The sequence below is a fragment of the Leiobunum rupestre genome, chromosome 3 (assembly GCF_980474605.1).
Source record: "Leiobunum rupestre chromosome 3, qqLeiRupe1.1.hap1, whole genome shotgun sequence".
NCBI classification, from domain to species: Eukaryota; Metazoa; Arthropoda; class Arachnida; order Opiliones; family Sclerosomatidae; genus Leiobunum; species Leiobunum rupestre.
The window spans coordinates 58,675,746-58,698,793 of record NC_143386.1 but is presented as its reverse complement, the minus strand read 5'-3'; the positions used below and the strand labels follow the sequence as shown (position 1 = coordinate 58,698,793).

Below are 23,048 nucleotides of genomic sequence, written 5' to 3'. Positions count from 1 at the left end.
TGACAATGAATCCTAGCTATTTCAAAATATTGATACTATTGCAAATAAAGTTAAAAATAGTTTTCAATCAGATATTTGGCACAAATTTATTAATTATTCAAATTAAAGACGCAAAGGCATTTCTTAGTTCACACTTTTAAAGTAATTGTTCAAAATAACCACCTCTGGCTCTAAGAATTATAATATTTATATCGCAATCACTTAGCAGGCAACCACAGAGGCAAAGCCTGTTTTGGGTCGTTACCAGGACATTTACAAACATATATTAAATAAATAATAATAAAGAGTGAACTTAATTTAAGTTAAGAGAAAACATTTTAAACAATAATAAACCAGTCATATAAGAATAAAAAAAGAAATTGAAATAAATTAAATGAAGAATTTTATACCATCCAATCAGAAAATAAGAATTTCTAAACCATCGAACGCAGTGGCGGCTTAAGAAGGCTGGGTCCCCGGGGTGGCGGCAGTGTTTGTGACACCCCCCAGGACCATGCAGAAGTTTTCACGGGTCCGTCTTCTTCAAGTTTAATCGTTCTGTTTTGCACCCCCCCCCCCCACCTCGAGCTTCTCCGATGGCACCCCTGGCTACCCTGATACCAGGGGCGGACCGCCCCCCTCGCCCCCCCTTACGCCGCCACTGATCGAACGAAATTGTATGGCAATTTATTTAAGGCAATCATCTAGCGAACTTCAAATAGTACGTAGGACATTCCTGGTCAAGTAATGGTCTTTAGATGGAAATTCGTAGATCTTACGAGTTTTAAAAATTGCTTTATCAAGTCGAAAATATCCAGGTGAATTTGGTCGAAGAGATTTGAATTAAAGGCTTCAAAAGTCGCTTGATGACTTAGGCCTAAGGTGGTGCCTTGGGTATTAGCCTAGCTGATTATTATTATTATTATTTATTATGATTTCCGCCTATTCCCGAAATTCCCATTCCTGATTGGTATATACCAGACGGAAAGACAAATCATTTCCTAAGTCAATTGTGACCTTTTCCTGGCTCAGTTTGACCTTCTATGAAATCGTATTCAGCAGAATCAACATACTGCTGTGCAACGCCAGCGCGTTATTTGTTTACTACGTCATGAGTGAACGATTTCGCGAAGCTCTGTACCGCATTTTTCTGCCGTCTCGATAAAAAATGACCAAATAAAGAAATACATTTTGCCGATGTAATCACTCAGTAGTTCGGTGAAGGACGTATCTATGACAGTGAACACTTAAGTGCAATATTTGTGTAAAAGACAAATTAAACTACCAACATCGAAATGGAAAGATTTTATATATATATTTTTTCTATTCATTGAAATGGATATTGATAGTAGTAACTATACAAACCGTAACGTACAACTACTGTCTGGTCATATTTAAAAAAATATATTTTATTAAAATTAGGTATTTTATTATTTTGATACATTTTAAATATGAATTTACATGTAGGTTAGTAATGTAATTAAGCGTTAAGTTTCGTTGAAGCGTTGACTTTATCTGTCAACACTCTTGTTGCAGAGTACCACATTCGGAGGGGCTGTCATTCGTAAATAGTGATAATGTCGAAAGTGGTAAGTAATTAATACGAGGCCTGTACAACTCCCGAGTGAAGGAGGGCGTAAGCTTTGCAACTCTTTAACGTATCCAGCCTAGCCTTGTCCATTTCGAATCAAGTACGTTGCGTAGTTTCTGTGACAGCCTGAGGGTTACGATTCATCAGTCCATCCATCCCGAAATTCGATAAGGCTACTCGAAATATTAAACGCCTCATGCAACGAATATCGCTGTCTGTCCTTAACTTAGAAGTTACATTACTTATTTAAAAAATTTAAACTAAAACCTAATAAAATTACAATAATACATAATGAAACATTTTTAAGCCATTAATTAATTAAACCTTCAATTAAACCTCTAGATTCGGGTTAACTCCTATATTTTTTATTGCGATTTATTGACCCATTAGATGGAATTACATTTTGTTTTAATAATATAACACGGAATCTTGTGAAGAAACACCTGTTCTAATTAATTCGATATTAAAATTAGTTCTAGGAAGAGTCTTAAGTAAACTTCAATCGTCAGAGTCGAGCAGAGAAAGAATTGTGGTTCTTTTGGACATCGTGGGGCGAAGATGAACATCTTTGAAAGCGAGAAGGAGATTCAGAGTGTCGTCGTGATCTTGTCTTGGGTGTGTTGGGCTTCTTGGGCAACTCTATCAGCATCAGCATCTTCCGCCACCCGTCCACGACGTCCCCCATCAACATCTTACTCCTGTTCTTCGAAATTGGTAACCATTTCTTGCTTCTAACATACGTTCCGGTCATCATCAACTATTTCTTCAGGAATTACCACGTCAGTTACTTCCTCTGCGTCCTCTATTTTGGCCAATTACATTTTGGAACTGGCCCTCCTGCTTTACTCTGTCTGGATGACGGTGGTTATCGGTACTTGGAGGTACTTGGCCGTTTCCTATCCGTTATACGCTTAAGGGAATTGCACCCATAGCACCGCCAGAAGGGCCATCGCTGTCGAAACGATAATGGCCATCTTAATGACCATCCCGTCCGCGTCAACCTTCGGCTATTTGACCCCGTTGTGAACCCCACTTTCACGGCTTCTATATACACCTTAGCGACTTCCAACTCGAAGCCGAGACCCGGATTATGGACGCCCAATGTCTTGATGGATCAAATCTACTTTGGTTTCATCAGCCTGGGTGTCGGTGTGAATTGCTGGTGCCAAGCTTCTTTGTCGTTGCTTCTAATTCGTAACCTGTACATGGCCGGCGAGACGCGATCCAGTTTGACGTCTTTACCTGGCAGTGACTATCGAATCGAGACCACGCGGGCTAAGAAGACTACTTGGATGGTTTTGTTCATTTTGATCTTGTTCTTCGTGCCCTACCTTCCGCTGTGAGTCACTTCCGGCATCCTGATGTAGGACACGGAGACTCGGTTGAGGGTGGAAAGAGAGGAATTCGCCATGCTGGTTATCTACCTCTATTGCCTGATGATTCTGGTCATCGATTTTTTGACCTTCTTGGTTTATTTCTTCATGGTGCAAAAATTCAGGGATGTCATCGAAGGATAGTACGGGACCAGAATAATTTTATTTTGGCAACGAATTTTTTTTAAAGGTTTGAAAGATCTTACGATATCTCTAACCAATATGGATTGGTAAGGAATTATGTATTTTATGGAAATAAAAAACTGAAAATTCATATTTTATATTCTTTATTAAAAAGATTATAATCTACATCATACGATTCAAAGTCATTGAACTGAAACATGTATCTTCCCAAGCTCGAGATACTTTTTACCTCTCCGAGGGGACAAAGTCCCCTAGGAGGGGTTATACAACGACCGTGTCTGTCTGTGGGTCTGTGGGTGGGTCTGTGGGTGGGTCTGTGGGTGTGTCTGTCTGTCAGGACTGCGAACGCGTTCGTATTTTCGGTGCAAAGTGTAATCCCTGCGTACGCAGTTTCTCAAAGGGTTGGCAAAACCACCGTGTGACGGTGAGCGTTAACGGATGCATTTGCGGTTTGGTTGGATGGTGTTTTTTCGCTCACCGTCGTGACGGTTTGGTGTATTACGTTTTTGTAATGTTTATGCGTAGGTTGTGAGTGTTGAATTTGTTGTGTTTGTGTTCTGATGGATGTTCATGTTGAGTTTGTTGTGTTTATATGGGCGTTTTCTCTCCAACTTCTTCTTAATGACTTTGGGACGGACCGAGTGCTGAGTGTAATGCTACCTCTCAACGTCCAATGGCAGGGTTTCCACCAGTTGTACACGGTATTCGTCTTAGTATCAATTTGCGATCGCATCGGGCGGGATTTGAACCCGAGACCTCCTGATTGACAGGCGGACGTTCTACCACAGAACCACCGACACTTGTTACGCCTTATTGAAAATTAGACCTTCAGCTTTATCGGAAGCGTATTTAATAGAGTACGAAATTTTGGTTTAATTGAAATAGAATTGAAATTGAAATTATTGCATCGAAGAAATTCTAATTTAGCGTTTCTCTATTGATTAAAAACAAATGCGCCACCCAAGTTTCGAACCCAGACCATTCGGCTTGGCAGTCGAGCGCTCTACCACAGAACCACCGATAGCTGCTTAGATTGACTGAAATTAAGACAGGCATCGTAAGCTTAATAGGTAATAAAGTCTTTTTTTATTAATGAATTTATGAAGGCCTAATCTGGTATTTTTTAAAGGTTAAATCTTGTTTTAGCGCAGTCAGCCGAGATTAGAGGGTTAAAGGGTAGACCCTGTGGGTGGTCCACTTTCTTAACGACCTATATATAGTTCTGTTAATTCAAAGGAGATAATTTAACGTTAATTGCTTTAAGAGGTGGCGGTTAGTCAAGTGGCTCTCTGTGCTTTGTTGATGGTAAGGTTTTTGCTTCTTGTAAATACATTTGGTGTGGATATTTGGATATCTACGATTTCTAACGCAGTCAATGATTTCTTGGGTGTGCGAGTCGTTATATGATATTGGAAATTGGACGGCATTGGTCTTTTTCATGTGGTATGCGTCACAACGTCAACAGGAAGTGAACGAGTCGTCCACTACCAGATATCTACGGTATCTTCATCAAGGGCGAGTGTTGAAATAAAATGAGCGTTAAAGATGCGGCAAGTATTTCGTAAGCGAGTAATTCCAAAAAGCCTCTGTAGATATTTCTTTCATTAAAATTTGCTTCGTATTATATTTAACTGATAAACTTGTTCTGTAAAAGGGTTTAATTCAATTGTGCATTGTTATAGTACGTCTAACTTACTGTTGTAACTACTTAACTTATGATATTCTGAATAAATTAAAATTGGTCGTTTCGTCTCAATTATTTTAATTATAATTAAAATTTTATACCGGGCGGGATAGAAATGGGTTAATATTTGTAACAAATAACTCTAAATTGCGGAGATATATCTTTAAGGGTTATCTCGAGAAATTAATACCACTAGGGACAATTCTACCGAGGAGAGGTATATTTTGGCTTGCCAACTTGTTAATGTTCACGAATTTCATCAAAAACCTAAGTTTACAACACATCGTTGCCCAAATTAAACAGCCATAATACTCTGTCAGACGATGTAAATTTAGAAACTACACTATTAAGCCTAGTTCCCAGCCGGGAGTAGTGGCTCACTCCTCTAATCCCAGGCGTCCGGGAGGCATAGTTTGTGGATGGCCGTGTGAGGACGACCACCAATCCCCTAACGGGTGGTCGGAATACTTCCGCCAAGGGTGTCCCCACCCCTGTCCCCACGTATCCCCCCGTTGGCGTGGCCGTTACACATATCTCGCCCTGATTAATCAGTTATTGTGTGTGTGCTGGTGTCTAAGGCCTCGGGTCGACACCGATGTGTGTGTATCTAAAAAAAAAAAGCCTAGTTCCCACTTAGCGAAAAAAACAATTTTCAAATTCGCCGCTAAAGTCGCGTCTCCGTGGTATCTAGCAAATGTTCTATTTTTTGACGTTCACACTTTGGCGATAAAAAGCTTCAGCCAATCAGAAAACGCGTTCCCTCGATCTATACTGTTCCCTACCGTCACTTATTAAGCCTAGGTCTTTAGAAAAGCGGCTCAGCCAACTTGACCAAGATACTGAAGTAAAGGTAATTATCTCACGAATAGAATCGTTTATTTATTGAAATTATCAACAGGAACATCCATTTGGTTCATTTTGAACTGATGTCTTATGTTAGGCCTGAAACATTACTAAAAACCCGCACGAGTTGTTTCAGCGTTTTTAAATTTTCGCGCTAAAGTGAGAACCGCTTCCCCAGCGACCGAAAAATCGCGTCTTTTTTCATTGCGTGAAAATTTTATTCGTCTCGAAAATTCGCCAAGTGGGAACTAGCCTTTACTCCAAGAATTAACCTGGATTTGATTTCGGTGTGATTTAAGCTGCGCGCCCCTTTTTGATCTAAACACCACTTACGTTTAGCACCCCTTGATCCTTTTAAAGCTGCTCTAGAAAGGATGATAACCGTATTTTCATAATAATAATAATGAAGCACCACCTTAACCTCAAGTCCTCTAGCGACTTTTGATGAATTTAGTATAGGTTTCCCGGTTACAATGCGTAGGAGGGTGGTAGCCAGCCCATCATACCACGGAAACCAACAGCTCCCTACACTCACCATTACCGTTCACCTCAATCGTTGCATTATACGGCCAATTTCGAGTAACCCGTTTGTTAGTATTGAATGTAAGCCGTTGGTAGTGGACTCCTTATTTATTTAGAGAATTTAGTTACAATCGTGAATGTCACATTTTGTTTTATACAGCGTGTTCACGATAAAAGTAAATATACCAATGAGGTTTGGAAATAAAATTTAGAATCCAAGAATGGATTTATTTCTACCAAGAATGAATTTATTTCTACCAAGAATGGATTTATATCTACCAAGAATGGATCTATTGCTACCTTTAATGCATTTATGCATGGTAGAAATAAATCCATTCTTGGTATGACGTATTTCACGACGCGATATTCTTGGGCGGTGAAAAGACGCGCTCCTGATCTCAAAGATTAAACATCTTTGAGGTAATTCCGGCGACAATAATTACCCGAGAAAAGGCGGAGGGCAAGGAAGAAAGGGGGGAATGAAATAGCGGGCACAGAGCGACCTCTAGGCGCTATTGATCGAACGAACGAAGGAGGCAAAACCCTGTGATGGCGGAAACCCCGCGAATGCAAGCTCTGCCCGCAAACAGCGACGCTACTCAGGTAAGCCCGTTTTTCCTCAACCAATATTTACGAAATCGTAAACCTAAATATTTACGGCTAAGATTGTAAAGTTATTTAAGCGCGTGGTTGTTTTAAGATAATCTTAGTCGGCTAGTCTCGTAGTATCATTCAAAATATGGGCTATTGCAATTGGGAGGATGCGCGCTCTTTTCAGCCAGATCAATATTAAGGATTCTGGGTTCTTTACGTGTAGCGAAACTTCTTAACTTTTATCAGTCGTAGCGAAAGCGGTTATTATCAGCTCGCCGTTTCAAGTAAGGTTCGCTCACGTTTACGGAGTAGCGGTAGACGAGTGCGTGGGGTAAAAGCTTTGAACGATTCTACGAATATTAGGCAAATATTAATCAGGCAAAAAAATATTGGAAAAAGCGCTTGGCTTTTTTTCAAAGGTTTGTTCGGTATTTTAAAAATAATATAAATTTCATTCTGTAGACGGTACTTGATTATGGTTACTAGCGCGTATAACGACCAATTAAAGATTTTTGAAACTAGGTTGTAGTTGAATATACGATGTAATTATAAGGTCAGTTTCGGGCATTTAAACTAAAATTATCGGTTATTGCCACAATAACCTTTTTAATTAGCATTTACACCAAGCTTCACCCCGTTTGATACCATATTTCAATCGTCTTTTGAGTATTTATTTTTTTCACAATATTCTTACCCTTAAGATGGCGTGATTAAGTTTGATATACAATATAATTTAATATAAATATCGCCGTTTTTAAAATGTTTAATTTGTTTCAATAAATTTTCCAATCTTGAAAAATTAATAAATAAAAGAGAATTACAAATTAGAATGTTAGTAATCTAACTTTCATAATTTCACTCTCAATTTTATTTTATTAATTAATAATTTTGTAAAAAGAAAGAGTTTAAAATTAAATCTTTTTTATATTATATTTAGAGAAGATTTTTAGCTTGGCTCCCAATTCCCCTTTTCGTTCTTACAGTAATCTCCTTCCACCTAAAAAATCTTATCTCATTCGTTTCCGTGCGATTGAAGTGCACGCCTGTGACGTTTTTCCTTCCCCCTCTCGTCTTTCCCCCCGCCGATCGTCTCTACCTAGTCAGAATAAAAAATTACATTCTTGTTAGGACAAAATGAAACACACAATATCGTTTAAAAACGTATTAAACTGACCAAATTTGAAATGACCTTTTCTTTGCACGCGCGACACTACCACTGAACGTCTTGGGTAAACAATTAGAAGCGACTAACCGTAGCAATGAATACCAATTTAATTGCTTGCGGGTTACGTCATCTTGTTTCTTTTCCGGGGTCAATTAAAATCGCGAATTGATTGCTAGGCCTAGTTTTTCAGGCTGTTTTGATTAATGTAGGCTAGGTTAGCTTAAAGTTAAGGTTGGTTAGATTACGGTTTATGTTAGGTTAAGGTTAGATTAAGGTTAGTTTAAGGGTAGGTTAGGTTTGGTTAGGATTAGTTTAAAGTTTAGGTTAGTTTAAAGTTAAGGGTAGGTTAGATTAAGGTTAATGTTAGGTTAAGGTTAGATTAAGGTTTGTTTTAGGGTAAGATTAGGTTTGGTTAAGATTAGTTTAAAAGTTAGAGTTAGGTTGGGTTAAGGTTAGATTAGGTTAAGGTTAGGTTAATATTAGTGTAAAGTGAAGGTTAGGTTAAGATTATGTTAGTTTAAGGGTAAGATTAGGTTTGGTTAAGATTAGGTTTGATTAAGATTAGTTTAAAGTTAGAGTTAGTTTGAGTTAAGGTTAGATTAGGTTAAGGTTAGGTTAATATTAGTGTAAAGTGAAGGTTAGGTTACAATATCAATACTAAGGTCATTTGGTTTAAATTCTTTTGTTTAGAGGAATTTCGACTAATGCAAATTGGGAACCGTTGCCAAGTTATTACTTATTTACTTGACATTTTGACCATAACATACAGAGATATTTTCACCCCTCAAAATTATTTTTAAAAGTCGTCAATTACATTTCAGATTTCCTTTGGTTGGATTGGACCGGTCATATCGTAAAATTACTCAGAATTAAGAGGCGGAATTAGAAGGAAGAGCGAATCAAAGGAATTAGGAAAAGATCGAAATGAATTTTTTCAACGAAAGCGAGAACTCCCTGAACGAGTCGGCGACGGCAGTTTACCTGTTAAACCAGAGCAGCGTCAGAGGGGTTCCGTCAATGGCGTCCGTCATCGCGGCCAGTCGCCTGATCCTGCAACCGGCCCACTCCGACGTCCCGGAGCACGAGGAGCAGTTCATGGTCTATAGCGAATCGGCCGACAATTACTTGAAGTACTTGACGGTGACGGGAACGCACGCCGCGGTCCTCTTTCAAGTCGTCCTCACCTTCTTCGGCCTTCTGGGCAGTCTGGTCGGGGGCATCGTCTTCTCGAGACCCCAGATGGCCTCCTCCATCTACACGCTCTTGGCCTCGGTCGAGTTCGCCAACTTCTTCATCTACTTGACCTTCATCCCGGACTTGGTCAGGGTGACGGTCAGGGAGTTCGCCCTGAGTCGCGAGTCTGTCGCCATCTTCAAGGCCACCACCTACGTTCAAATCGCGTCCATCCTGATCTCCAACTGGACCCTCGTCCTGGTCACCTTCTGGAGGTTCGTGGGAATCAAATGGCCCACCAAGGCTTACAACTGGTGCAGTCGCAGCCGTTGTCACTTGGCCTTGGCTATGGTATTCTCCCTGTCGGTCATCCTTGCCGTCCCCGCTTCGGTCATTTTCACCGCCCAAGAAGTCAAGTACGTCGCTTACGACCAAGGCACCAAGAGCTACTACTCCTCATCCGTCTTCCGGCCCGTCCTGTCCGACTGGGCTCTGATGGGCGGCGGATTCCTCATGACCTTCAGCAAGGTCATCCTCCTCCTGGCCACCACCGTTCCGTGCGTCATCCTCACTCTGACTACGGCGGTCCTGGTGAAGACGCTAGTGTCCACCCACAAGGAGAAATGCCGTCTTTTCAACCTGGAAGACGCCGAGAAATTCAGCAGTCGGCGAATTAGTCTGATGGTGGTGGTGTCCTTCACGATCTACGCTCGCTTCCTGGTCAGTTACTTCCCCGATTCCGTGGCCAACGTGGTGTCCTTCTTCAAAGAACCCAACCATTTGGTGGCGCCCGACCACCTCAACCTCTTCCGGGAACGTATCTTCATCATGATGGCCAACTCCTTCAATCTATTCACCAATTACTTCCTGAGCGAAAATTTCCGAATCACCTTCGTCAATCTCTTCTGTTTGAACATTTTCAGGTTGGGGTGTCATTCCAGACCCGCCTCACCTTCACCTTTCGATTAAATTAGCGACCTGTCCCACCCCGATTCTGTTTGTGGTCAACCTAAGCTGAACATTACACGTTCAAGCTTTAAAAGAATTTGGACCTTTGGACTTAATTTAATACTTTTAAAACATTTAAAAAAACAGAATTAGTTGATATTTTATGAAAATTGTACGCTTATATCGCCAACTACGTATTGCTCAGTCCAAATTGATGTTTAAATGGTTTTAGGGTGTAGAACCAGTTCATTCGGTCCATAACTAACCACGGTTAGGATGCTTTTAAATTGACTTCCTTTAATTCAAATTCTGTTAATATCAAAAAAAATTACGTTTTGAATTAGCAAAGTTGAAGTGGGCGTGATTATAAATGACCCCAAACCAGAACAAATCTCAGAGCGTAGTATTAGTTATATATTTAGGAAGCTATTTACATGCATAGTGCCAACGTATATAAAATTAAAGTATATTCTTCCTAAAGTCAAATGGATGGAATTAAATTTTAAACAGAAATTATCTTCCCTCATACAAGGACACTTTGTTACACCCAAATATGATCGGAATTTAGTATTATCATTAAGAATATAATTTTGTCTGAAAAGAAATTAAAACGCAACACACTTGAACACGGGGAATGACTTTTAAAAGATATTTTAAACTTAGTATAGATTAAAATCACACTATTTGAAATTACCATCAATTGTTTTACATATATATATATTGAAGTATATTAGTTATAAATTGATCTTATTCACTGAAATGTTCGATTTTCATTTAATTCAATTTAATAATCATCGTAAAATCTTAACATATTCAGGGAATATAACTCGAGATATTTAAAAATAATAAATCTATTAATTATGAAATAGTTTTTAATTAATGCCAAATAGATTAGCAGATTCGCGGTAGAATTTTTATTTAGTTGTAGACCATTCTGCTTAAGTATAAATAAATTCAAATCGGGTTGTAGTGAGGTAAGTTAGCGGTTTATCGTTGTTACTTTATGGTAATATAATATATTTAACATGAATTTAAAAGCTCAAGTAATATTTAAATGTACGTAAAGTATAATAAACGGTATCAAAATAAAAATAAAACGCTTTGTAGATGTAGCCAATATTATATTATATAATATTATTAATTATTAATATTAATATTATATAATTTGAAACCAAGTTACCACGATAATATTTTAGTAGGATGTAACCGATAATTTAAATTCTGCCAGTTCGAAAAAAACGCGATTTTTGGTTGAATGCATTGCATGAAACTGGACAAAATAATATCCTGCCAATATAATAATAAATATATGTATATATATTATTAAATAAAATTTCTTTTTTCTTTGAATGATTTACTTTATATATATTTTTTACTATTTTGTAAAATCAACAGATTCATGCATAAATTAAGACTGTATTAACCTCTGTATTTCTCTTAATAGTCGAACTTTTCACTCCGAAGTTCTGACAATGTACGCCATTTTGAGGGAGGAACAAGCAGGTACATAGGTATATAATATTTATCGGTAAGTATGTCACTTTGGTAAATACTAGTGTTGCTAATTTTCCGGAAAATAAAACGCGGAAAAATTTTCCGCAAATCGGAAAAATTAAAAATTCAAACATATATTACTTTTTAAGGGTTTTTAATGTTTTAAACTTTTTATCGATTTAAAATGTCTAATATCAGTAAACATACTACAAAACATTAATAGTGTTATATTGTTAATCAGTTTGAACTAGTCTAAAGGTTTAGTTTTACTTTCAGATTCGAAAAAATGAGGCGAAAATTCTGCTTTATTTAAATTTTCAAACAATCTTGGAATGAAAACTTATTTTATTTTTTTCGGAAAAATACGGAAAATTTTCCAACTTACAACACTATATAGTAAATACTTTATTGGGACTCTTTGGGGGTTATTTACAACATCACATATCGAAAGTCGCCCCCTAGCAAAACACAGTCAAACGTTCTATAAAGCCCACTTTAGAATTTGCTTTGATAATATGAAACATATGAAGTGTCATATACTTATGGATTAATATTATAGACTTTCGGTGTGACACTACAATAGAGATTTTAGAAACAATGGCGTCGGAAAACGTCTGGGGGGAGGAACTTATTACTCTTCGACGAGGGGTCGGACATTCGCCAAAAATGTGTACGGGATTTTGAAATCCGGGATTTCTCGTCGGATGTCACTTGTAGAGGTTAACGGTAATAGTTAGTGTAAGGAGCTGTTGGCTCGCGTGGCAAGAAGGGCCTGCCACGACCATCCTACGCATTGTAACCCGGTCACCTGTTTAAGGAATTATAAGTCGCTAGATGACTTGGGCCTAAAGTAGTGCCTTGGGTATTAGCCTAGCTGATTATTATTATTATCATTTCAACATTTCTAGTCGGATTTCGAGATTTCTCGTCCGATTTCCGCATTTCTCGTTGGATTTTAAGATTTCTCGTCGGATTTTGAGATTTCTCGTCGGATTTTGAGATTTCTCGTCCGATTTCCGCATTTCTCGTTGGAGTTTAAGATTTCTCGTTGGATTTTAAGATTTCTCGTCAGATTTTGAGATTTCTCGTCCGATTTCCGCATTTCTCGTTGGATTTTAAGATTTCTCGTTGGATTTTAAGATTTCTCGTTGGATTTTGAGATTTCTCGTCCGATTTCCGCATTTCTCGTTGGATTTTAAGATTTCTCGTTGGATTTTAAGATTTCTCGTCGGATTTTGAGATTTCTCGTCCGATTTCCGCATTTCTCGTTGGATTTTAAGATTTCTCGTTGGATTTTAAGATTTCTCGTCGGATTTTGAGATTTCTCGTCGGATTTTGAGATTTCTCGTCCGATTTCCGCATTTCTCGTTGGATTTTAAGATTTCTCGTTGGATTTTAAGATTTCTCGTCCGATTTCCGCATTTCTCGTTGGATTTTAAGATTTCTCGTCCGATTTCCGCATTTCTCGTTGGATTTTGAGATTTCTCGTCCGATTTCCGCATTTCTCGTTGGATTTTAAGATTTCTCGTCGGATTTCGAGATTTCTCGCTGTATTTCAGAATTTTTCATTGGATTTCGAGATTTTTCACTGTTTTTCAAGATTTTACGTCAGATTTCGGGATTTCTCGTTGGATTTCCGGATTTCACGTCGGATTTCGTAATTTTTCAATTTTTCGATTTCTTGCCGATTTCTGGATTTCTTGCCGGATTTCGAGATTATGTTAGTATTTTGATGAAATCCTGGCTGGATTTCTGATTTCTTGAAAAGTGTACGGGTTATCTTCGAATATCCGGCTCTTTGAGCATGAGAGCCTTTGAGGCAACGCTCTTGGTTATATTAGTTTCTAGAATAAGCAGATCTGTTTTGTTTGCCCAAAATTCCACGCATCATAAAATGAAGGGGAGACAGCGTTTACTAGAGAGAGAAAACAACTCAATTTAATTATTACAAGCTTTTATTTCAGGCACGTAATTTCCACCGAAGCCCGCTGAATTTGTGTGTTTCACAACGCAAGATCGAATTACCATCGTTACAACGAAAAAGCAATTTCCCAAATGAAAAATAATCTAAATCTTTTCCAAGAATGTGACGCACGCGTGACAGATCATTAAAGGGAAACTCTAGTAGGCCTGTATTGAATAGAGTAACGCTCATATAAATTGTCTGTAACCAGAACGTTTCGAAACATGGTCTTTTACAAGTGTTAAAACTTGCTATAAATATCGAGAATTTTTAAATAATTAAAGGTCCAAATTGAAAATGTTATTTGAACTAATATTAACCTATTTAAAAATTCAAACACACCACATGAAAATGGAATTAAATAGTATATGTTTTGGACTGGTTCGTCAAGTTTAAAATTTATTATAACGATATCAAACGTACATAAAAAAGTTGTTAATTTTCCGGAAAAATAAAATGCAAAAAATTTTCCGCAAATCTGAAAAATAAAAAATTGAAACATAAATTACTTTTTTAACGTTTTTAATGTTTTTAACTTTTACCGATATAAAATGTCTAATATCAGTAATCATACTACAAAACATTAATAGTGTTACATTGTTAATCAGTTTAAACTAGTCTAGAGGTTTAGTTTTACTTTCATATTCGAAAAAAATGAGACGAAAATGCCGTTTTATTTAAATTTGCAAACAATATATTAGACTAATCAAGGAATGAAACCTTTTTTATTTTTTCCGAAAAAAACGGAAAATTTACCGGAAAAAAGGTCTCGGTCATTTTCCGGCAATTTTCCGACTTACAACACTTTAAAAAAAAATTAACTACCAAAATAAATATTTATTTTACCGAAAACCCAAATGCCAAGAAAACTGATACGAAAATTACAGCAACTTCATTTTCAAGAAATTTAACAAAGCAATTCATTAAATAAATTCATAATTAAATAATTATAATGACAAAAGGAAACTACAACGACATTTGCTCGTGTAATTATTTGAATTGAGCCATATATTGTTTCAAACTACGGAGGGAGGGTGGAATAAAACAAGCAGTCGCTGGTAGACACACCCTTTAAACGCTATTAATAAAATTATGAACCACGGAAATGGAGAAATCGTTTCTATGCCAACATCATTCGATTTTTTTCGTAGGTGATAACTATTCTGATAAAACGTCCGTTTCCATGGCAGCCATTTAAAGAATAGGATCCAAAGTTGGAGAACCTTATCATGGCTAATTAAGCTCTGTACGTAAATTGTTACCCTCTCACTTACTTGTAAGACTTACAACGAATTCGACAAATTATTTCATTCAACAGAATAACGAATATTGTTCTTTTGTGGACGGATGCTCTATCCGACCTCCAAATTGTTTTATTTCAACTGCTTAAATACTTTGATGGCCCGGAACTGGAAAAGCCTGATACTGGTTGTTACGTACAGTCCTTTTTACCCACCGCAACTAGTTTTGGGCAAGGTCATGTGTCAAACCACGAATGCATCTATTTACGCTGTAGGAAGAATTACTATTGGGAGAATGCAGGGGTCGAATTTGGCGACCCTGACACGAGAGGTGGGATGGATGGAAAAACGTCTTCAGTGTGTGACGTCAGTTTTAGGGAACCAATAAGAGACCGGGCTGATTATGATTTTTTTAAGGGGGGTAGGAGCTTACTGTTAGAGAGAGGGGCTAAAAATCGTGTCAAAATACTCATTCTCCGGAAGTGTAGGAATAAATGCATTCTTGGTAGGCTTTGATCTTTTCCCAATTTCTAAAGTCGCTTTGGTTTCATCGGATGGGTTAGGAGGTTTTCCCTCTCCTGTTTTATACAGATACCATCCTTTCGGCAAGCCTTTTCTCTATTTCTTCTAAATTATAATTCATTTCGTTGTTCATTACCACAATCTAATTTTTGATGTCTTTCTTCGAAAATTACGCACCGGCGTAAACTTTCACTTTACTGAGGTAAATATTTATGATTTTTTTTTTCATTTTGTATGCATCTACATGTTACTTAAAGGGAATATAACCATTCGTATTAAATAAAGACCGCTTTTCACATATTTGGCGCTGCTTAGTGGCGTGTTGCGGAGGTCATTTTTCAAATTGATTTCCGTAAAGAACGCGTTGCATGTTATATTCCCCTTAATGGAAAGAGTAAAGATCGAACATTTGATCTTCATCTTAAAGCAGTCATACTGTACAAAATAGAATTAAACGATTTTAAATATTGTCCGAACGTAATGTCAGGTGTACTAAACTCGAGGGGCAGGTCAGTTCCATTTTGGGTGCGTCTTAATCATAGTAACATGATTAAATCAGGGTAATCAAGATTAGAAAATCTAATCAAGATTAGAAAATCTAATCAAGATTAGAAAATCTAATCAAGATTAGAAAATCTAATCAAGATTAGAAAATCTAATCACGATTTAAACGAGATTTAATCATTCTAATCATGATCTAATCTTTTTAATCAGGATTTAATCATTTAAACGAGATTTAATCATTCTAATCATGATCTAATCTTTTTAATCAGGATTTAATCATTTAAACGAGATTTAATCATTCTAATCATGATCTAATCATTTTAATTAGATTTAATCATTTTAATTAGATTTAATCATTTTAATTAGATTTAATCATTTTAATTAGATTTAATCATTTTAAATAGATTTACTCATTTTAATTAGATTTAATAATTTTAATTAGATTTAATAATTTTAATTAGATTTAATCATTTTAATTAGATTTAATCATTTTAATTAGATTTAATCATTTTAATCACGATTTAATCAATATAATCGGTCGAATCGAGAATTTATCATTAAAATCAAAACTAAAGTACGATTTAATCATACTAATCACGATATAATTTATTTAATCAGGATTTAATCATTTTAATCAGGATTTTTATCATTTTAATCAGGATTTAATCATTTTAATCAAGATTTAATCATTTTAATCAGATTTAAACATTCTAATTATGATTAAACGTGATTTAATCAACTTAATCGTGATTAAATTAAAGATTAAATTCAATTTAATCGTGATTATTTTGATTAAATTGAATTTAATCACGATTAAATCGAATTTAATCTTTTGAGGGGTGCGTCGTTAAGCAAGGAGGTGACCTGCCCCTCGACTAAACTAAAGGTAATGATATTTATGAAAATGCGGCTGAAACTAAGGAAAATTTCTAATCTAATAAATTGGCTTAACTTTGTCTACATGCACGAAAAACTACACCTCAGTCACTAAGGACTAGCGAATACAGTCAGTCTTGTAATTGCGAATTTACCATTCACTAATTTGTCATTATTTTGCTAAAGTAAACCATATTTTTTAATTTTGAAAGAGTTGAATTTTCTCGAGTTGGTAAATTGAAATGTCATGTTAGACTGAAGTCTGTCATTTCCGGCTTGGAGTTACACTCAAGTTAACGCAGTGTTGTGTACAAATTTCATTGGACGAGCCTTTACGCTGAAAGTTTTACGGAAAGGGGAAGACAATTTCTGAATTTTCCCCTTCCGACGGGAGCAGGCGCTAAAGCGTCTCACCAATGAAAAATGTACAAAAGAAAATGCACGACTTTTGACGGGTTGGATTCTCCTTGTGTGGGGTGCTGTGTTTGTGGCTAGCTAGCTGGCATGATCGAGTGCTTTCCCCCTGTTTGAGTATGAAAGGGCGAAGTTTTGGCCAAATTTTAAACATGTTGATATTAATGTGAAATCTTTCACATTTAATGGTAAAAGTTTTAAACAAACCTTTGTATACACTGAAATAACGATATCGTGTTGTTTGTGAAAATATTTCATTTATTATATTACTATATTTCGAAATATACCTTCGTCGTGTAGTCTACTCTAGCTATAGAAACGACTAACGTGTTGGATATTTAGAACAAATCATAGGAAAGCTGAAAATAGTTTCATGCAAAGAGAATACACTGACTTCTTAAAAACCACCATAAAAGCGTTATTTGCAGAGTCTGTTAAAATAAACTATTGCAGACTACGTGGGACAGCTGTCTTATCGGTTATTTGAACCGTAAAGCTTTGTTTATAGCGGCCGTGGTGATATCACTGCTAAGAAAATTGAAGGGAATATAACCTGCAAAGCAATCTTCAATTTTTCAAATTTCCCAGTGCCGTGTCGCCAAACATTGCTAAAACCAAAGGCAAAAGCGGCCAGAGGTGCAAACGTTGGTGTTTCACACCAAATACTCGAGGTTATATTCCATTTAAGGGGAGATTGTGGGCACGTCAAAAGCCACGTTCATACTAAAGCCTAAAACCCAGTTTACGTCGGTTTGTATGCCAGTTTTGACCGCCTACGATAATTCTTAGTTCACACGTGCGAAATCGCTTCACCCCGGTTCGCTTATATCCAAGGCTTAACGCCATTTCAAATGATGACTATAATTTTGAAAATACTAAAATGTATCCCAAAAAAATTAGTTAATCATGTTTACTATACATATAGTAATATTATTTGACATTATTTATAATTTTATCCCCATTATTTTTGAAAATACGAGCAATTTGACTTCCCCGCCTTGTCGTTTTGAAAGCGATTCTAAGCGAACCGACTTGGACGAGTTGCTTCCCGAACCAACACGAAGCGATTTCTCACGTTGGTTTTAAAAACCAGTTATCTAAACGAAGCGAATTTAGGGGTAAGTGTGAACGTAGCTAAAGAGTGTTTATAATACAAAACCAAATGTTTTAAAATCCGCAGCTGTCATGTCATCAACAGAAAACGCATTGTACTACGAGGGGCATTTCGTACCTTTGGAGTATGACGATGACAATCGAACTCTATTTAATTACACGTCCGATTACGAAGAGTCCGATGAGGAATGGTCGCTTTATTTCGACGAGAAATTCACCTTGGAGGATGCCATTGCCGAGTACTTCAGTAAAGAGTTCAATTCGGGACATATCCCTTACGTCGTATTCTTCGTCATCAGTGTGCTGGGGGTAGTTTTCAACCTTATCAACGTAGTGATCTACTCCAGGGAGTCCATGGTCAGTTCCATCAACATTATCCTGCTGGCCTTCGAAGCCACCAACATCATTTTCTTCTTGACCTTCATCGCCAAAGCGGTCGAGTACTTCAACCCCAACAATGTCGTCTACACTTTTCCTTGGGCAATCTACAGAATGTAAAATCATTTAAGGATTTATAGGTTTCGTGCGTAGTTGTAAACTGAACAGTGGCGGCTTAAGAAGGCTGGGTCCCCGGGGCGGCGGCAGTGTTTTGTGACACCCCTCAGGAACGTGCAGAAGTTTTCACGTCCGTTCCCCCCCGCCCCCCTCGAGCTTCTCCGATGGCACCCCTGGCTACCCTGGTACACGGGGCGGACCGCCCCCCTCACCCCCCTTACGCCGCCACTGAAACTGAATGTGTGAAAGCTGTCGGCTTGTTCTGAAAGCTATCTCTGAAAGTTTCAGCCTAAAATTCTTTAAAACCAAAAGTCGTCTGCTATTTAATCACTCACTTAGTTGTCAGATATTAGAACAGATGGCGCTATTTTTCTATTTTGCAAAGATATTTTTTTTCATATTTCTCTGACAGTGCAAACCCGTATATCAGACTGACAAGCAGTTGCTTATCGAACTGGTTAGCTGTGACAATTGGTCTTTGGCGTTGCGTAGCAGTAGCGATGACGCTTAAGGCCAAAAATCTGTTGACCAAGACCAAAGCCAAGCTGGTCATTGCCTTCTTGATCGTGGTCTCGCCATTACTGGCTTTGCCATCGCTGCTTCTGACTACGTATACGGAACAAACTATTGGCTTTTACAACGACTCTAACGTGGCACCAGTGAAGAATTTCACCGTCTATTTTATGGAAAGGGTCAAAATGTATCGAGAAATCTTTTACTATTTCAACTGTATTACCTTAATAGTTACATTCTTGCCATGTGTCATTCTACTATGCGCTACATCATTCCTCATTTTCAGTTTGCGAAGGTAAGCTAATAAACGTGATCTTCTGATCGTTGACCCAACATCGCCATCTAGCTATAAAATAGGGCATAATTGTATAAATCGGAAAAAATGCTACCCCCGCCATCTACTAGAAGACGCGTTAAAAATTAAACAGGGAGATATTATGTTTGTAAAAACATTAGTTAAAACTCCTAATTTTTTTTAGAGTAGAATGGTTTAATAACGGTTATTAAATCAAAGTGATCGAACTTCTATTTTTCTTAAGATATACCATTGAATCTCGGATTAATAATAGAAGCTTAGCGTTAGCTTCTATTATTAATCCAAGATTGAATTATACGACAATTTCAATCTGCCTTCGGCAATTTTTTTTTTTCAAAATTGAGAACCTTATCATTTGTTGGTGGCGCCTTCCGCTGTTAGCGGCGGAAACTATATCCTATACAATTGAATTAATAGTACTAATGTACTTTGAAAGTGATAGATGGCGCCACCCATATAATGATAGAGTTGACGGCTGAGTTCGCCGACTCGAAATTTCAAAATTTGTTTCGCGAAACCACGATTCCCGAACGCGTCTTTTTCATTGTTTTAAGATCATGGACACTGTATCTCCATGATAAGATATACTCTCATTTTCAAAATTCGCGAGTCAAAACTTTTATATCGCCATCTAGCAGCTTTTTTCCATAATACCCGTCACCACAAATTGTCGATAATATAACACTTCAGTAATTATTTATTTATTTGTATATTGACGGCATTTTTTCGAAAGCAAATACTATTTAAGTTTAAAAGGAAATTATGAATGAAGATATTCTCTTTTCTGTTCGTAGATGGCGCGACAGTATGTATTTAGGTTTTCATTGAATAATTTATCGCGGGAAAATCGAGACAATTACTAGATTCAATAACAACTATATTTACTTAATCCATTAACTTATTATAGTATTTATAATTATATTAATAAACTAATTCGTTTTTAGAGCTGCGAAGAAACGAAAGGCTCTGTTGGCAGCGAAAGAAACCTCCGTTCAAGTCCGCGATCGCAAACTGACGTACATGTTGTTGGTTGTCCTGGTAACATTCGTGCTGAGTTTCTTGCCGGACGGAATTTGCGTGTGCATTCTCATGCACTACTATGAGCCATTTCTGAGCGGTACCATGACCTGGTCGCAAGGCGGCTATTGCAAGACAATGATTTTGGACGGCCTATACCCTTTACTCAGCAACTGCTCCACTTTCTTTATTTACTACTTCATGTCGGAGAACTTCCGGCTAACTCTGCACGATTTAATCGTTGTCAATTTGAACTTGCGTCGAAAATCAGCAATTTCTACAACGTCGTCCATTTTTCACATCACACTCACCTGATAGTAATCAGCGCACTTTGCCACTCACAAGTTTGGGTTTCATCAGAATTATATTAGCTACATCAAGATTTAATTTATGTAAGGAAAAACCTGGGACTGCATCTTATAGCTCTATTTCAGGCTCCATCTTGTTTCTAGGTGTAGAGCGCCATCCCGTGAATGAAACATTAAGCATGTGAATTACTTTATTAGTTATTATCAGGTGTTATTATAAATATATTATTTTTATAAATACGTTATATTTTGTTATATTAAAATGTAGCATATTAATTGCATTTAATTAATATTATTTTGTATTTTTAATTTTACATATAATATAATTTTAATAATTAATAATATAAAAAGTTACTGATTTTAGGTTTAATAATTACATTATTTTTCAAAATTTTATTTAGAAGTAGTTAGAAATTGGGAAAATGTTATGTTTGTAAAAGTGGCCATTATAAATACTTTTTGGTCAGAAGATGGCGCTATCTAAGTCCTAGATACTTATTATGCTAATGAAAGAGGTACTTAAGGGTATATATCATCATTCATCAACAAATTTTTCTGGACGTTATTAATATACACTCTTTTACGAAGTCGGCCATTTCAGTACAGGCCTAATTTAAAATATTACAGGAAAGGGCGCCTGCACGAGCTCATCAGCTCTAGACGTCGCGTGCACTCGACCGCGTGAAGCGGCGTTGCATGCACTATTTGAAATCAGGCCTGTAATAAAATGGCAGCTCTCACAAATAAGGATATAAAAGAGTGTATATCCTAAATAAATTTTAAACAAAACTTTGTGGCAACCCTGTTGAAATAGCGCTTTCGTCAACCGATGCTTCAGCATTGTCCCCTTATAAGTTTTAAAAAACCACCGCTTGAGGGAAATAGGAATAACGTCCATTTTATAATAAGTGTACAAATCGCTTTTAAACTTTAATTTACTACAAACTCGAAATTAAAACACGTTGTAATGTACATAATTATAATTAAAATCATGTTTATATCACAAAAATAAAGATTTAAAGAAATATTTAAAGACAAAAACATAAAATCAGTCCCAACTCGACAATCAAAACAGGGTTCGTACAGAACCTGGATATCCTGGAAAACCTTCAAATAATTTCGTTGAAAGTCAGGGATAAGTCAGGGATTTTAGTTAGTCAACCAAACCACATATTAACAAAGAATTTTTGACCTAAAATAATAAAAACCAATGTCCAAAAAGTATAACCAAAAAGGTCAGGAATATTGGCAAACATTGGTCAGGGATAACCTGGAAAAGCCAGAGATTTTAGATCAGAAATTTTCGTACGAACCCTGTAAAAGTGTAAGCTACGAAAAATTACAATGCGTAAAAAGTCAGTACTCGTATACGTCCGCCATGGTTATATAGTACCACTGTGGAGCTCTGTTGTTACTCGATTTGAATAAGCTTACGTACTTAATCACTGGGGAACGCTAAAAGAATGATTGATTTTGTGTCACTCAACGGAAACGCTACCGCCATCTATCTACGTTATAATACAAAACACGAAAGAACAAACCAGAAAAATAGTGCATCGTCCATCCTGATCTATCTCGATAGCCGCATTAAGTAAATCTTTAGCATTGGAAAGTATTGGAACTTGCACACGTTTGGTAATTATATCACTTTTGCTACAAACAATTAATATTTAATTTGTTAATTATGTCACTTTTGCTTCAAACAATTAATATTTAATTTGTTAATTATGTCACTTTTGCTACAAACAATTAATATTTAATTTGTTAATTATGTCACTTTTGCTTCAAACAATTAATATTTAATTTGTTAATTATGTCACTTTTGCTACAAACAATTAATATTTAATTTGTTAATTATGTCACTTTTGCTACAAACAATTAATATTTAATTTGTTAATTATGTCACTTTTGCTACAAACAATTAATATTTAAGTTGGTAATTATGTCACTTTTGCCACAAACAATTAATATTTAAGTTGATAATTATGTCACTTTTGCTACAAACAATTAATATTTAAGTTGGTAATTATGTCACTTTTGCTACAAACAATAAATATGTATGTTGATAATTACGTCACTTTTGCTACAAACAAATTGTTGATTTTCTCTTTGGCCGATTATATTTAAAATAAATTTTGAATATTTAGCACCAAGCATGGTAGACTAAAATGCAAAATAACAGAAAGATACTAAAAGTAATTAAAACTATAAAAACTAACACTTGTAATTTGAAAGAAACAATAACTTTTTGTCTTT

General features: G+C 36.5%; 1 protein-coding gene across 2 annotated transcripts; it reads left to right on the top strand.

Annotated features, from left to right (window-relative positions):
- Positions 1-1,483: 1,483 nt before the first annotated feature.
- Positions 1,484-11,041, top strand: LOC149953203 (uncharacterized). Of its 2 annotated transcripts, none has more exons than XM_090170244.1 (2): positions 1,484-1,568; positions 8,717-11,041. In XM_090170244.1, the coding sequence occupies exon 2, from the start codon at positions 8,820-8,822 to the stop codon at positions 10,035-10,037; it is 1,218 nt and encodes a 405-aa protein (XP_090026370.1). In that variant the 5' UTR covers positions 1,484-1,568; positions 8,717-8,819; the 3' UTR covers positions 10,038-11,041. The 2 variants fall into 2 exon arrangements, with proteins under 2 accessions (XP_090026370.1, XP_090026369.1); XM_090170243.1 differs by lacking the exon at positions 1,484-1,568 and adding an exon at positions 6,551-6,739.
- The last annotated feature ends 12,007 nt before the right edge of the window (positions 11,042-23,048 follow it).